This window comes from Cricetulus griseus (assembly GCF_003668045.3).
Source record: "Cricetulus griseus strain 17A/GY chromosome 1 unlocalized genomic scaffold, alternate assembly CriGri-PICRH-1.0 chr1_0, whole genome shotgun sequence".
In the NCBI taxonomy this organism is placed as follows: Eukaryota; Metazoa; Chordata; class Mammalia; order Rodentia; family Cricetidae; genus Cricetulus; species Cricetulus griseus.
This window is the reverse complement of record NW_023276806.1, coordinates 43,107,888-43,125,791: the sequence shown is the minus strand read 5'-3', so window position 1 is coordinate 43,125,791 and position 17,904 is coordinate 43,107,888. Positions and strand designations below refer to the sequence as shown.

General features: G+C 37.9%; 1 protein-coding gene across 2 annotated transcripts in view; it reads left to right on the top strand.

The window, feature by feature from the left end:
• Nucleotides 1-848: 848 nt before the first annotated feature.
• Nucleotides 849-17,904, top strand: part of Olfm3 (olfactomedin 3) — a 42,118-nt gene continuing 25,062 nt past the window's right edge. The window contains exons 1-3 of one of the 2 annotated variants that reach the window (XM_035451877.1): nucleotides 849-981; nucleotides 5,199-5,214; nucleotides 9,598-9,733. In XM_035451877.1, coding sequence (XP_035307768.1) covers nucleotides 849-981; nucleotides 5,199-5,214; nucleotides 9,598-9,733 — 285 coding nt within the window. Of the gene's footprint in view, nucleotides 982-5,198; nucleotides 5,215-9,586; nucleotides 9,734-17,904 lie in introns of both variants that reach the window. The other variant, XM_027395557.2, reaches the window with a different exon arrangement.

The following is a 17,904-nucleotide window of genomic DNA, read 5'->3' as shown; positions in this document are numbered from 1 at the left end:
TGCACCCACTTTTAGTAGATCACACATTCTTGCAGGTCACAATATTCAGTACTGCTCCAGGATACCTTACAAAATGAAAATGGAGTTAACTAGGTCTGATGAAGGACTGAGAATCTTCCAAAGGAGAATGGAAAGTATGGGCTCTGGAAAGTAAAACTAGACACTAGGAATTTCTGGAATACAAATTTTTCTTCAAGGCCGGCTCTTCTGTCTGTTAGGGTGTACGGTACCTAGAAGCGACATTCACACAGGCAGTAGCTGTTAATCTTTGGCTGTGGTTTTAAAGTGATGACATTAATTTTAGGTTGCTGTTTGAACAAGTGATCTCGTGTTCGCACTGCATGATCTTCTTGGAAATTACTCACAGACTGTTTTCCTGAAGGCACTTTGGTCTTGCCTAGAGAAATCTGTATAAATTAAGTTTGGCGTTTGGAATGTGCACTTTGGCAGAACCCCATTTAGAGGCTTTTGACTTTGCTATGTATGATAAAGAGAAACTGATTATACACAAAACCCAGAGGACACGACTCTGTTCGTGATAAAAGTACACTGGGGCTGGAAAAGCTCCCCATCGGATGCCCTCCAACCTATGCTCTGAGCATTACCAACCAAGCCCTGGCAAGATATTTTGTTTGTCCAGCAAAGTGTCCTGGAAGGGAGGAGAAAGAAGGCAAGGCACTTGCCATGAGGGTGGGGGAAGGAGTTTTCCAGATCTGCCTGGTGATTAGAGCTGGGCTGTTGATCTCTTTTCATGCTGTAGATGTGGCTGGCTGCAGTCACGCCTCCCGCTGCCAGCCGGGCTCCGGGATCCTAATCAGTCACTATGAAAACTCATTAGCTCCACAGCAATGAGTGCTCCACTGCTGAAGCTTGGCGCTGTGCTCAGTACCATGGCAATGATCTCAAACTGGATGTCCCAAACTCTCCCATCCCTGGTAGGACTGAACACCACGAGGCTGTCGGCTCCAGATACCTTAGTAAGTCTCTCTGTTGGGTTTGGCCATCTTGAGACGTTGAGTGTATTAAAATAGTGTAAATTTCAAAGACTGGGAGTCTGCTGCTTGCTCTATTTATTGGTAGACTTCAAAGGTATAAAATCTGTGTGATAACTTTACTCATGGATATTTATGAAGACTTTAAAGTTACACCAAGAAACGAAGGCAAGATGACTGCTTGTGAATTAGCTATAAAAAGGAAGGCTGGTCTCATTAAATTCTTAAGAATTTTATGTTTTTAACTAAATTTACTTGAGATCTTGAAGGATTCCTTAATATGCTTTGTTTCTGACTATTATATTCCATGTAATATCTAAAAGCTTTGTAATTTTTCCTACAGAATAGACTATAGAGAATATTATTCCTAATCTGTTTTTACCACAGCAGGCTCTTCTTTTGGAATGTAATGCCTATGGCAGTTTGTAATTAATTCAGTCAGAGAATCCAACACCTTTTAGGCATAAATGAATTATAAAACGACCTCAGCAATTTAAAGCCTGCCAAAAAGATATTTAAAAAAACAAAGGAGTGTGAGCCACAGAAAACATACCTGATAAAAACTTCTTCCTGTATTATTTAATATTTACACAGAGATTTTCATGGCATAAATCTGTCTTTTATAGTCTTTATTCATATAAAATTAATAAATACTGATCCTTACCATATTTTAGTAAAGTCTTCTCTGGTATTTAGAAGTTAGTTGTGGTTATCCACAGTCTTAAATATTTTTAAAAAATATATAAATTAGTAGTTTTCAAATTTCAAATGAAAATGTAAAATTTCAAGTAAAAGGCATATTCTAAAAAACTCCTGGTATCAAATAAAACATTCAGAAAAAATATAATATTTGAATTTTCTATCTTGCACATTATTCTAGTGGAACATAACCCTCCATTTTAATAGTCGTTTGCAGTTTCTAATAATAACGTATCAATCAATGTACAATTAACCATGTAGTTACTGAACTAATTACATAATTTGTCAATTTCTCCCAGTATGGAGGCACCAGTGAAGGACTTGGGAATCAGATTTGACCTGCCTTTCCCATCTTTCTTTCCTAGAGTCCCTCACAGTACCTTAATATCTTCTGTGTGAAGAGTCTCTCTATAGTTCGCATAGCAAATCCTGGCAGCAGAGGAGTCAAGGAGATTTACAGTCACATAGACAATGTAATGTGTAATTAATGCATTAATACAACAAAATTTTTGAGTTATTTAATTCTTGCTGAAGCAACTGCTTCCAAGGCCCAGGGCTTTTTATTTTCAAAACACAGTTGTTGAGACCTATCTCCAAATGATATGACAGACTTTGAAGATGCCCCATGGAAGGCCTCACTCTCCCTTGGGGAGCAGAATGATGATGGGTTAGGGGTTTATTGGGGGCAGGGAAGGAGAGGAGGGAGAGGGAACTGGGATTGGCATGTAAAACAAGCTTGTTTTTAATTTAAATTTTTAAAAAGAAAAAAGTTAACATTTTTTAGAAAGATTATTCTTAACAAATAATAAGTTAAAATCAAATTTGGCATAAAAACTGCATGTTGTATATTCTTTTTTATATATAGGCACCAACTCATATGATTTCTACTGTTATTAAATGAACAGAACCAAATTTCCAAGATTCATACTTTTTTCTGTAAGGATTTCAAGTATGTTTTAAGTGCAAAGTGAATGATGACTGGTTGACAATTTATCAGTCAGAATATGAAGCACTGCTATAGATGTGGACATATCCCAATACATCTGTTCTCACTTTAGCTGCTCCTCCTTAACAAACACAAACAAACTTAGAAAAACTTAGAGAATGCTAGAGGTCGCATTATGGTTCATGATCACACATCAGTAAATGGTATTCTGATATTTTCTAAAATGAAGAAATATTAGATTCCAAAACCTTTATTTTATCCCATTTGATTCTTCAAAGAGAACTAGTGTCTATTACCTAATCACTGAAGATGATTGCTCATATCTTACAATCTCCATGGTGAGGAATGAGTGAATCCATACATCTTAATAGAAATATAAAATGTTGATGCTGGAAGATTTTACCAGACCTTTAAAACTACCTGACCTGGCTGTGTTCACACTGTCATTACTCACTTGTTTATTTATGTTGCAAATTAATTCTTAGATGGCACATGAAAAGTATTTTTCTTTCAATGAAAGCCGAAGAAGAAATTCAATGTGTGAAAGGGGTTGAGGTCAAATAACTGGCAACAGGAAACATGCTGGGCTTCCGCCATCTGCTTGCTTCCCACACAATCAAACCCTTGCCCCAGTGAAGATACTCCACAGAAACCTAGAGCCATGGAATTTTATTTTGAGTTCTAAGGGCAAAAACCAAACATCCTCATTCTACAGGTGGGACAGCTGACTCAAAATATGTACATAATCAATGGGATTTCTATAGTAACCATATACAACCAAATCAAAAGGCCACAGTTCTGCCCAGTGTGCCATGTCTTCAGGATCTCATTTGCCATAACCTTCACAGCTTCAAATGTCTATGGTTCACCCTTCCTTGCTCAAACTGTTTCTCATGTTCCTAGACTTTCCTTTATCTGTCTCCTACACAATTGCATCCTCACGTTTTAAAATATGTTTTCTATCTCCATGACCTCACAGAGTAAGAAAAAAGCCATGTAACAGAACTGTATACCTATCATTCTTGAAATTCTTGCTGTAAAGAAGGAAAGAAACTCCAAAGTGGCAATTATAGACATCATGCAAGTAGTGAAGAGGATTTTTGACTAACGACCCCTAACCCCTGCACCCAGATTCCTTTCAGATAATTCCCTAAGGGTTCATTGCTTCTGTTTCCACACAGCTTTCTGTCCACATGATTAATTAGATGAAGGAGACACACTTTTTTTGGTACAGTATGTACAGCTAAATGTAGTGGGTCAGCTATCTTCATCAATTTTTCCCCTCCTATGTTCTACCTCTATGTCAATTAACATGAATGAGATTAAACTGCAACTGGTAGAAATTACACACATAAACAGGCACACACACACACGTTTCAAATATTTTTCAGTTTGCACATCATTGTAACAGAAAGAAAAAAAAACAAAAAGCAGTTATTCAAATGTTATCATGGTTTCTCTTTAATAAACAACAATTTCAAATGACCTGAAAATGAAGAAAGTCAGAGTTTGAAATGTTCAGAGACAACTAAATTGGTTTAAGCAGGTGCCTAGGAAGTGTGTGATTGCATCAAGAGCTAAGGGAGGTTTCAAATTCACAAGATGCTCTCTACCATGAATGAATTAAATACAACTCTTTAAGTCATGAAGGCCATCTTATTTTGCTTCAAATGTTGACATCACTCTTATTTTTCTTGCTTGAGTTTTTTGCTTCTTCTACACACTGGGGTGGTCCCACAGCCTTTAGAGAAGCTGGGAGAGTCCGCCTCAGCTTTCTGCAGGCTCAGGACCCCTCTGGCATTTTTCTCTGATGAAGAGTCACTTCCTCTGGAGGCTGAGCTTCTGAAAAATCCCTCATGCTGTGGATACCATACCAAGAATAACCTGGAAAAGAGCAATTAAAAAAGCAGGGAGTGTTCAGCAGATACTGTTCCCAAATAGCCAGCCTTACTGCTGTGGTTGGAAGAGGACTTGAAGGCACCTGTAGGCATAAACCCTTTGTTTTGATCTTTTCAGACATCTATCTGGCTTCTCCCCATATGCAATTACTCTAATGTATGGTTGCTTTAAGTTTCTATACTGCCCTGAAACACAGTGTCAGTAACTTTCCAAGCAGCTTATCCTAAAATAACAAATATGGTTTTGTAGTTTGGAATGATGATGTCTAATTTTACTAGATATTATTGATTTATTGATTTGGGGGGTGTATTTTTTGCAGTGCTAAACAAGGAGACCAGGGCCTTGCACATGTTAACTTTCCATCACATATCCTATTTTTTTAAATCTGACTGTCTCCCAAAACCTTAGGCAATATCTGTTATGTGATAGGACAACTAATCAAGTGGGAGTTGATTGAAAGCTCAGAATAACAAATCTTGAGAATAACAGAAAATGTGATAGTTGCCTTTTTATAGAAGTCTCATCCAAAGGCAAGAGTGGATTCACTCTTGTTTGAGAGTCTGAATCAAGTAGGGACTAATAAGAAAATTTCCAGAGAGAAAGAATTTCGAGTCATAACCCTCAGTTTTCCACAGTGGGAGAGCTGTACATGAAATGCTGAGTCCTTATCATGCAGAGGTCAACAGGAAGCACAAAAACAAGTACATGAAATTCCACTGGAGAGAAAGACACGACATAAAACTTCTATAGCCTTCCTGACTCCCAACTCTTCTGGATTTGCAAGCGATATAGACAAAGATGGCTAAAAGTTGAGGATGCTTTTGCTGTTTCTATTGTTGGTTTTATTTTCATGGCTGAGAGTTTTTCCATGAATGAAAAAATAGTTATTTATTTCAGTCCCAAAGACTCTTTAAGCAATAGCAAGAAATCTGCTACAAAGTGACATCTTTATTAACACATCCTCCACAGCAGAGCTTCTAGCATGATCTTTCAACCTCTCTCTAATTCCTGTCCTCACATTTTCCCTTTCTTTTCAACCAAAGCCATTAATGTACTCCACCCCATTTCACTCTCCAGATGCATCCTTAAATAGGAATTTTATAGGGGTTTTTCATGACTCAGCGCCACTCTTAAATCTAGGCTTTAATGACAGGATGTTCTTCTACTTTCCATCTGCAGTGTCAGAGCCCACTTTTGGTACTTTGAGCCCTCATTTCTTTTTGCGTTGCCTTTTATTTTTGTGAAGTGCCCACAAATTGAATATGAAATGAAAAATCTAATAATGATCAATTTGCCAAGTTACTTCTGTTCAAAGCTGTGGGATCCTTCCCTTGGCCTTCTAAGCTGTTTTGGCTCTAGGAAATGATTGCAGTTCCTCCGGTGGGAGTAATGCATTTGCATAGCCCTTACCTTGCTGCTTCTTTGGGGTCACAGTGGTCACATGTTTCCACACAAGGTAATGCTCTTGATCTGCTGAATATCAGCTACAGGGGAGAGGCAGGTGGAGTCTGTTTCCTCTCCAGTCCTGCATAGGACTGTAAGTAGATGGGCATAGATGATCTATCTATAGCGGATGAACATAGAGAACTCTGGGCTCAAAGTTGTAGAAAACATGTATATGTTGATGATAATGGTGGCTTGGAAGAAAATTGCTTTAGGTTCTTGATATTGTGGCTTCCTTGTATGTAACATAAAACACTGTCTGTTTCTAAGGACAATTGGTTCCAATGAAATGAACCCAATTACAAGAGAAGGGATGTTACAAGGAAATCCCATTGAAATGCAATGTATTTTTATCTTCTTTTTCTGTTTCTCAGGATATATCCTTCCTGACACAAATCCCTGTGGTTCAGGAGAATTCTCAGGTGGTATCTTTATGTTTATAAAGCATAGATCTGCAATTAAATTATAATCAAAGGACTCAAACCAGATACAACTGTTAAATTATTGTTTTAATTCCCTTATTTAGTGTATCCCTTAAATATTTCATGAGTCTTGTAATATTAAAAACTGCTAAATAGTTCATTTAGCTCTTCTAATTAACACAGAGAGTTCAAAGAAAACTATATCAGTAATGGCTGCTCTGAGTGTAGATGCTTTGGGCCATTGATAATCAAGTGTAATCAATTTACAGGTCCAACTATTGTTCTTCACTATAATATAGATAGATGCTGTATTGGGCTAACAGCATCATGTATTAAGGGAGACAGAGATAACTGGTAGTTCAATATAGTGTTTAAACTTCATGTTCTGTGACCAGACTATACAAGTTCAAACCCAAATTCTACTGATTATTCTCTGCGGGACTGTGTCGTAAGGTTGGTCAGAAAGATATCACCTAGAACTCGAAAGTATCAAGATATTAATGGACAGTAAGTTACACAATCCTCCCCACAGCTGTTAGAGATCCACAAATGATTGATCTTCCTGGTACATGAGTTTCACTGATATTAGAATAATTGTTATTGTAAGTTGGAATTGGAGCATGTCTTTTGTCCTTGGAATCCAAAAATATCTAAATGTGTCCTTCCACCTGAGATCACAGTTGGTTTTATTTTGGTTGTCTTTTCAATGCTAGCTGGGAACCCTAAAAGAGAATGCTCGAAATACTTACAAAGATTCTCCATTTGTCATTGTCCCCAATACAGGGGTTTGCATCTAAATCTATAGAACTGCTGGGCACTTTGGTTTTCTTAACACAAAGAGGAGATTTTGTACTTTGGGTTATTCAAAGTTACTGCAGTCTAGAGGGGCATGACTCTTCAATAATTCTTAAAAGGTGACAAGTATAAATATGGATGGAGACTTTACTGTTATTAAGCAGGGGCTTCCAGGGAACAATACTGAATGAACATCAAACCCTGCTCACCTTTTCCAGTTGTGTTAGCAACAGACAGTGACCACCACATGGCCCTGTGTGACAGGGTGCACAGTTGCTATAGAGAACTAAGCAAGTGTACATCAGTATGAATGCTGACAGCCTTAATAATCAGTGTTTGCACTGCTGTTAAAATATTTTAATATGATCAGTGAGCGGCCCTGCTCATTTGTCCAAAAGCTACATTAATTCTAGAGCCAAGGCTTCATTCTCTGGCATACTTGAGATTTGTATTCAAATGTTACAAGAAGCCCAAAGGGCCTATGTCCAGAGACATTAACCCCAAACCATTGCTCCGTTTAAGCCTTCAATTAAATCATAAAAACTACTGTGCTAACTCATTTCTATTTTCATTCTGTGGATAATGTCTGAATTTTTGTCTTGTAACTAAAACAGATAACCTACTTCTAGCTGATTTATTATTTAATTTTGGTAATATATGATTCTAAGAACATCTTTTTCTTTAACTGGATATACAGGAACAAGAGCTAGAAAAGAGTAGTGATATATAGTAAGAGAGGTTATTAAAAAGTCAATCCACTCAGGAATAAAAAAAAATTAGTGTAGGAAATTATCTCTTAAAAAATCAGTTAGCTATGAAGAGACTAAAAGATAAGTCTGGTGGCATATTCTTTTCATTAAAAAAGCAAAGGTAAGGCTTGTGATATCTTTATGAGCTTCTTAAGTTTATAGTTTATGTCTCTCCCAATATATGTCCACAACATACCCAGTGTGTATGTGTTTTTTTTTTTTTTCTGTATGAGATGACAACAGTCTATGGCAAGAAATGTAGAACATTAGAGTTTGAATCTACACCCCATTCTGTGAAATGAGTAACAGTAGCAGCACTGCCTGCTTCTTTGTTGGTTCTTTTTTTATAGTTGTATCGGGAAGTCAGCAGGGCTAGCTGCCCAGTGGAATTCACCAAGGAATCAATCTTCAGTTAAGGAAATCCTCAAAGCAAACTGCAATTAGAGAGGAAATGTTAATGCTCTGAGGAAGTGGGACAATGGTGCCTGGAAGGCACACCAAGCCATTCTCAAAACTTCTCACACAAAAGAAGAAATCAAGGTGGAAAAATGGAGCTTTCAAGTTTGTTAACAGAGACACCTTCAGTTTATGCAGCTTCAGGTCTAGTCAAGGAAAGACATTTCCACTAACATAGAATGGAGAGGTGTGCTCTGTCTGTGGATATTATTTGAAAATCTACAGAGGTTTGTCTTGATAAAGAAAACAATAGTGAGACAAAACTATCACATTCTTTGCACTTGATAAAATAGATATAAAAAGAAAGATAGGAAATTTTCACATTTATATACAGAATAATTTAATTATCATATGAATAAAAATACTTTATGATGCAGTTCAATGTCTGAAGAATAGATCAGACATACAGAAACCAACATTAGGAAGTGCAAAAGGTACAATTGTCAGTGTACATAGGAAGCAGATTGCAACACAACTAGGATGCTACTTTCTAAGCTAGATGCCCATCATTAAGGGAGTATGATATAGATTTTTTTAGAAAATCATTTTGGGCCTTATTTCAGAATATAAAACATGCATAATAGTATATACTATTAATTACATTCCTCTTGTGAAGGAAAATGTAGCATGTCTAATGTCAAAATAGCAGTAAGATCCAAGGAAGTGGTTAGTCGAAATGCCTAAACATGGAGCTCAAATCTAAAACTGCACAACATATGGTAAGTGATTGAGTTCCAAAGACAGTACAGAGTGAAGAATCTGAGACCACAAACTCCATTGTGACATTTGCAAAGAAGGTAAAACAGAATGAAGGTTCTACCAATGCCAATTTTTCATGTTTTCTCTTCCAACTTCAAAGAATCAATGGCTAGGCAAGTAGCTGTGTAGGGAAACTGATTGCTATACAGAAGTGACAACCTGAATTTGATCTTCAGCACTAACATAGAAAGCAACTATGGGAGAAGCTGAGACTAACAGATTACTGAGGATTGCTGTGCAGCTAGCTTTGAGACATTCCAGAACTGTGAGAGAACCTGTCTCCAACACAAGGTGTAAAGATCCTGAGGACACAAAAAAGCTATTTTAAAAAGATAATGAAATCTCTCCTTACGCCACGCCACTACAAATCTGTCTTCTTACCCTATAGTGAAAGTCTGTCTTGTGTTTGTTGTTGGTTTCCACCAGACTCAGATAAGCCCCAAAGAAGGATGGCAAGTGTACAGCTCAGCTCAGGACCCTGATGGCCGGTGCATTTGTACAGTGGTGGCTCCAGAACAAAACCTGTGTTCCAGAGATGCCAAAAGCAGGCAGCTCCGACAGCTTCTGGAAAAGGTATGTGACTTGTGTTCCTGACTGTATTTTTATTAAAATTTACAATTCTTTAGAAAGTCTATGTCTGGTGAATATCATGTGGTTTCCCTGGTTTTAGCTCTCTTTTAACAGGAGCCTTTCCTGTTCTTTGACAGAGGTATTTCAAGTTTCTGGCTATGTTATTCCATTTCTGTGGCTTTTTAAAACTTTCATAATTGTTCTTTCTTGAGCCAGATTCTCTACCATACTTGTTAACATCCAGCCAGTTTCTCTCTTCCAGATTTCAGGAAGCAGGGAGTGTTCCTCTGATGCTATCAATACAGTCTCAGCTCTAAGTAAGGATCACACAAATCTCTTTGAGTTCACACATTACACTCTTATTAACCATCTTGCTAGGAAGTTAAAATAATGATATGAAGTATGCAAGCTATCTGGACAATGAATAATTCCAAGTGTTTATCATCATTTTCTAAACCATTCCTTTGAACATTAAGCTCTTCAGTTCCATTCATTGGTATTCTCTCCATAATTTACTTATGCTGGATCCGTAACAATCAAATGCAGAATGCCCTTGATTTGTTCCATTTTACAGATGGCATTCAGCTCATGAAAGGTTGTCTATGTGTATTTAGGAGGGAGCAAGCCAGTGAATGGTTCTTTCAATGATCCCCATTCAGACCGGCACTGTGCAGGCTTCTGAATACAGTAGGACAGCTGGGGTGGTCAGAATGATGCAAGGATGACAACATGTTTGAATTTTAAGTATCATGGAGAGAAAGAGATGGATTCAAAAGTATGTGTTGTAGAGGACACCATGCTCTCCACTTCACTCCGTGTTCCATCATTTGTGTGATTGCACATTCCAGACAATAAGAAGTTGCATGGATGAAATTGAGATATCCAGGAGAATGAAAGCACCTAGCGTACTAGTATAAACAAATGTCCACTCTCTTAAGTCAAGTTGCTACAACTTCCTTCTATCTGTCATAAAGTTTCCTCTGTGAGCATCATTTAGAAATACATTGTTTAGTTGCCAGCAAAATTAATTTTGGTAGAAAATGGTTAACACTTTTAAATATATTTTTCTTTTCAATAAAATTGAATCTTTACTCAAAATACTGACATTCTGCACAGTCCTTTTACTTCTACATAGAATTCATAAGAAATATCTTCTTAGATGGAATAACTTCATATTATGTGTTATTATAGTTCAGTACAGCATTACATAAACAAAATCAAATACATAATTTCTTTAAGAACTGCCTAAAAATCCACTGAAATGTGAATGCTTGGAAGTAGATCATTGTATCTATCAAAACAGAAATGTCTGTCAGAAATAGAATGAAATTGTTGTTTCTATTATTACTGTTTTGTTTTATAATTATTTTGGGGGGAATCTCTTGAATTTTATTCCTGAAAAAATAGAAACTGTTGCAAAGCACTTGTCATAAAGGGTTGGATTACTTAAATATCAAGAAGTAAATTGCAAAAGAAGAACAATTAGGACTGTAAAAAAAAAAAACTTCTTGATAGATAAACTGCCTGCTGTACAAGCATGAAGACCTACAGCTCTTGTCCTGGGACTCAAAAATAGGCAGGTCTCTGTAGCAAATTATTACCTCTAGATTTAGTAGAAGATCTCATGTCAAAAATAACATGTGGTGAGAGATGAGAAAGACACTTGATATCAGCTTCTGACCTACACACAAACACGCGCACACACACACACACACACACACACACACACACACACACACACTCATACGAATATGCACAGTCATGAACTCATACATGACACATACTCACAAAAAAAAAGACAAAGAAAAAAATCCAGTACCTTGTCAGTACTGTCAGTACCTTGGCTAAAGGACATGACAAATTTATACGCAGTTGGCTCTGCCAATGCCTTTGGGGATGGCACCTTGTTTATTGTTTAGCTAGTCAAGAGTTGGTCACCTATCTTCACATGAAAGTACTGTCCTTGTTTTCAGAAAAGGCAATCTGTGGCTCTTCAGGAAATCAGTGAGGAAGCCAGGATTAAGCAGAGGGTCCCATGTGGGCAAGTTGTGCCATTGGAAGCCACAAATGAAGCCAACTCCAGTGACCTTCTTCCAGTCAGTTTCACATGGATGCAGATGGAATGCTCCTGACAACTGTTTAAGATTCTTTCTTAGCTAATTTAAGTCTGTGGGCAGTGATGTGTCTGTAGAGACTGAGTACAATGTTGCACATACTTTGGAAGAGGCAGACATGAATAAATGGGGGAACAGTTAAATTGGCACAGTCCCAATGGTATCTATGAGTCCTGAGATGCTGTGCTTGTGTGATGACTCTGCCCATGGAGCCAAAAATCCAGGGGTCCTTTTGGTACAAATTTATTCTTCCATATGTGCCCCATTTTGGTATGATGCAAGAGCAGACAAGTGAAGCAGCTCTTTAGGGGAACCTTCAAATTTCAAATGGCACAGGAAGATGCTTGTATGGAAGAACAACAGATCTCTGCAGCACATGTCTATGTTTTTTTCTTTAATTCTGTGTGTGTTTTATCAGCTGAACCAGACAAGCCTAAATAAGAAAAAACTCCCCAGCACATAGAGTATTGGAAAGTTGTGCTGGTCACCCACCGTCAAATGATGACTCTGTAATAGAAAATGCCATGGCGTTGTAATTGGAAAATGGGCTGGTTTTATTTGTACTCATTAGCCTATGGCTAAAATGCCTGAGCGTGGAGGAATCACTTACAAGCTAATCGGAGAGGAAAGAAGGACTTTCAATTTGAAGCATGCTAACCTGAGGATTATAAACAGCATCCTGGAAGCCAGCTGGAAATCCCCAGGTTAGATGTCCAGCAAAGGTCCCTCCTTGATAAAGAGTGTAAATCTTGAAACAGAGTCAGGTGCAGGGTTCAGTTTCTGCCGAGAAGCAGTAAGTCATTTGCTCTATTACGAGTTGCCAACACAAGGATTTTCTCTAGCCCTGGAACAAATAAGAGAACCCTAGAACAGAATTTCAGTCCTCTGTGCCTGAGGAAAATGGCTCCCAGGGGACACCATATCTACCAAGGACTGCTTCATTTAAGGTCTTGGGAAATATATAGATGTTGTCAGGCTAAAATGCACTGAATTTTCTAGCACCATTTGGAAACATCACAATGTCTTTTAACTCCTTTCAGGCAGGAACAGAGACATTTTCTTAAATCTTTCCATAAAGATTTAACTCTACTAGTGAAAAAACAAATTCCTCTTTTCCAATCAAAACATGTATGCAGACATGCCCAGGCCACAATGTCAATAAATCACTGTAACGATAACTTTTTCTGCCAGCTGCCTGAGTTGTGCCGCCATGTAAGGGCCCCCAAATAACACACAGAGATTTATATTAGTTACAATGCTGCTGGCTAATAACTAGGATTTATTATTTGCCAGCTCTGTCTTAAGTATCAACCATAGCCATTAATTTATATGTGGATTTATAAAATTGATCTACTACAAGAGGCCCCATAGATTTCTGAGGTCTCCTCACTGACACATGGGTCTGTATCAGTCCCATGATGGTTTCCCAGCTATCAGTCTGGGGACCAAGAGTTCCCCCTTGCTCAGGTAAGCTGTTTCTGTGGATTTCACCAGCCTGGTCTTGACACCTTTGCTCATCACTCCTCCTTCTCTGCAACCGGACTCCAGTTCAATCCAGTGTTTAGCTGTGGGTGTCTGCTTCTACTTCCATGAGCTGCTGGATGAAGGCTATAGGATGGCATATAAGTTAGTCATCAATTTCATTATCAGGGGAAGGCATTTAAGATAGCCTCTCCTCTGTTGCTTAGATTGTTACTTGGTGTCATTTTGTAGATCTCCAGACATTTCCCTAGTGCCTGATTTCTCTTTAAACATATCATGTCTCCCTCTATTATGATATCCATTATCTTGCTCTCCTCTATCATTTCCCCAATGCAACCTTCCTGCTCCCTCATGTCCTCCTCACCCCTCTTCTCCTCCCCTTCTCATTTACATAGCTCCCTCTCCCCTCCCCCCATGCACCCAATTTGTTAAGGAGATCTTGTCTCTTTCCCCTTCTCTGGGACCATGTATGTATCTCTTAGAGTCCTCCTCGTTTCCTAGCTTCTCTGGAAATGTGGATTGTAGGCTGGTAACCCTTTACTTTATGTATAAAATTCATATATGAGTGAGTACATACCACATGTGTCTTTTTGTGACTGGGTTACCTCCTTCAGAATGGTTTCTTCAAATTGTATCCATTTGCCTTCGAATTTCAAGATTCCATTGTTTTTTTTTTTCGGCTGAGTAGTACTCCATTATATAAATGTACCACATTTTCTCTATCCATTCTTCAGTTGAGGGGCATCTAGGTTGCTTCTAGGTTTTGACTATGACAAATAATGCTGCTATAAACATTGTTGAACAGATGTCCTTATATGAATGTGCTTCTTTTGGATATATGCCTAAGAATGGAATGGTTCTTGTGGTAGATTGATTCCCATTTTCCTGAGGAATCTCCATACTGATTTCCAAAGTGGCTGTATGAGTATTCCGCTTTCTCCACATCCTCTCCACATCCTCTTTGATTTTAGCCATTGTGATAGGAGTAAGGTGGTATCTCAGAGTTGTTTTGATTTGCATTTCCCTGATGTCTAAGGATGTTGAGCGGTTTCTTATGAGTGTTTCAGCCATTTTAGTTTCCTCTATCGAGAATTGTCTATTGAGTACTGTACCCCACTTTTTAATTGGATTATTTGGTGTTTCAGAGACTATATTCTTGAGTTCTTTTTAAATTTTGGAGATCAGCCCTCTGTCAGATGTGGGCTTTGTAATTGTTTTTATTCATTAAATTTATTAATTTATTTTAGATTCCAACATCAGTTTCCCCTTCCTCCACTCCTCGAATCCCCTCTGCCACCTACTCTTTTCCCCTATATCCACTTCTCATCTGTGTCTGTTCAGAAAGGGGCAGGCTATCCATAGATGTCCACAAAGCATGCCACATCAAGTTGAGGTAGATCTAAGCTCCTCCCCTTTGCTTTGAGGCCAGGTTGTTTCTCTGGGTGCTCTTGTGATCTCGTTGACTCCTGGGCTCATCCAAATTATCCTCCCTCTCTTCAGCAATATTTCCTGTGCTCAACTGATGCTTAGCTGTGGGTTTCTGCATCTGTTTTTGTCAGCAGACTCTCAGATGACAATTGGGGTTGTTACCAATCTACTAGTATAGCAGAATATCGTTAGGTATCATTATGTTGATAATTTTTCTCCAGTAGTGTTTGGTTCTATCCTAGGTCTCTGGGCAATCCAGCCTCTGGATATTAAGCCTGGGATGTGCTTACTCTCACAGTATGGGTCTAAGACTGAACTAGTCATTTGGTTGACTGCTCACAATCTCCATGCCATCCTTACATCCTGTACATCCACCCATCCCATAGGCAGGACAGAATATAGGTCAAAGGTTGCATGGCTGGGCCAGCTTCCCAATTATTCCACTGGAAGTCCTTGGGTCAGAGGAGATAGCTAGTTCAGCATATGCATCCATCATTTCTAGGAGTCTTAGCTAAAGTCATCCTTGCAGATTCCTGGGAGTTTCCCTTGCACTAGGTTTCTACTCAACCCCAAAACACCCTCACTTTCCAGACAGTCCTTTCAGTATGCTCCTCTTCCATCCACCCTCACCCCCACTCCCTCAAGTTCTGATCTAAACCAACATCTAGTCCACTCATGAAATCTCTGCTATTTCCCTTCCCCAAGAGTTCTATGTATGCCCCGTGGGCCTTCCTTGTTACCTAGCCTCTCTGGGTCTGAAGATTATAGGATGATTATGTTTTAGTTTGCAAAGAATATCCTGTTATATAAAAGTGCATACCATGTTTGTTTTTCTAAGTCTAGTTTCCATCACTCAGAATGATTTTTTTTCGAGTTTGATCCATTTACCTCCAAATTTCCTGATGTCATTTAACCGTAAAGTAATACTCCAATATGTAAACATAGTTCAAACAGGTATAACTGCGTCTTGAGGTAGGGTGATTCCCAATTTTCTGAGAAAGCACCATGTTGATTTTCAAAGTGGCTATACATGCTTGCATTCCCACCAGCAGTAGAGGAGTGTTCTCCTTATTCCATATCCTCTTCAGCAAAGCTGCCATTTATGCTTTCTATCTTCACTACATTTGACAATTGTAAGTTGAAATCTCAGAGTCATTTTGATATGCATTTACCTGTTGGTTAAGGATACTGAACATTTCTTTAAGTGTACCTTAGCCGTTTGAGATCGTACTGCTGAGAATTCTGTTTATGTCTGTACCCCATTTTTAAATCGGATTATTTGGTTTTTTGATGTCTACCTAAGATTTTTATATTCATCCAATTCTATACAAGACAATATTCATTTTCTAAATTTGAATAAAAAATCTTTTTCTTTCTGAGTCTTTCAATGTCCCTTAGCCAACAAGCTGCAGAGTTATATCAGGTTGTTTTTTTATATTGTTTTTATATCATTCTTCATGGACCTAGTGGTCTAGACACTTAATTAAGGGATTCTATCTTTGTCAAGTACATTAACAAATATGTATGTTACTGAAAAAATACAACTAATTTAATAACTTTGCTCTTAATGCACTAGAAATAAAGCTGTTGGCCTAAAACTTTGTTAGCTACATGGGTTTTGTATATTCCTACAGGTATCATACATTGCCTTGGTCAATATTTCCTAAAACATGATTCTGACTAGGATGTGGGCAACATTTTCACCAATAAAATCAATCCAGCACACTATGCATAGTACTTTACCTTGAAGATTTCAAAAGCAGTGTAATACCACACTTCCTGTAGCATCCCACAGTCAAGTAACTGCTGTTCTTTTTGTTGAACCAAAGCTAGACAAACATATTGAGCCATAGATTTTATTTTCATTATAAAGTGGTCAGAGTAACATTTGTAACTGGAGTAAAAATACATTTGTGTTCATTGAGAAAGACTTCATGCATTTTATTCATAAAAATATCAGGACAAATAGTTCAAAAAAGGATTATCAGAGATGGGAAAAGGTGACTTTGCCAAACATTATAGAAGTTGTTTAGTAGATTTTCATAGTTGTGACAAATATCTAGAAAAACAACCTTCAAGAGGAAGAATTTATTTTGGCTTGTGGTTTTAGAAGTTTTGTTTCATGGTCATTTGGCCCTCTTGTTCCTTGGCTGTGATAAAGGAGCATGTCATGAATGCAACCATTTGATGGAGTGAATCAGCAGACAGAAAGCAGGGAGAGAGGACACTGAGGCCATTTAGACATAACACTTTCCTTGTTGGCATACACCTAGAAACTTAGCTTCCTCCAGCTAGGCCCTACCTCTTAAATTTCCAGCCTGCCTTTAAATAATGCCATAATCTGAAAACCAAACCTTGTAGGTGCCATCTAGTGTTCAAAATATAACAGAATCCAAAGCAAACATAAATAGTTAAATTGTAGAGTGGCCTCAGAGAGTAGCAGAGTGAAAAGAAGAAAGAGAACTGACAGGTCTTCTTCCTATGAGTCAGTGTCCAGTATCATCAAGAAACATGCTCAAGTGAATCTCCATAAATAGGAGGAAGCCCTTCCTAGGAAGAGCTAAATGCAACTCAGAGTCAAATACTGTCCATTTAGACCCAGAAATAGTCCTGAAATTATTCAAGGTTATATAATATTGGAGGCCACAACAACCAAGTCTCATCAAAAGTTCTCCTAAAATCTGTTTTCCAATAACACAAATTAAGTTGAAATTTTAAATGTGATGTCAGAGTAGAACATAAAATAAGGGACACTGTTCTAACTCTATTCAGAATATCTCCTCTTGCCCATAATCTTCTAATTGTGTGGAACATGGCTAGGCATAGAAAATTCGTAGGAGGATATCAGCCATGCTAATGACAGGTATCTTCACAGACTATTTGATATTTAAATAGGTAGCCAGGTTCTTTAATGCTAATGCTTTTCTTTATTCATGCTTAACTGTAATTGTGGTTAGAAAGTTACATTGAAAGCAATGCTTTTATCCATGATGAAGTCTTCATGAGTCCAATGCTATATCTAATTTCTTACTTCACTAAAAAATTCTATAGGAAGCTTTCTGATTATAATAATAATTTCAAATTAAGAAATATTTGTAGTCATATTCTATTGTGTCTGACAGTTTTAGGGAGAGAAAAATTCTCCCTAAA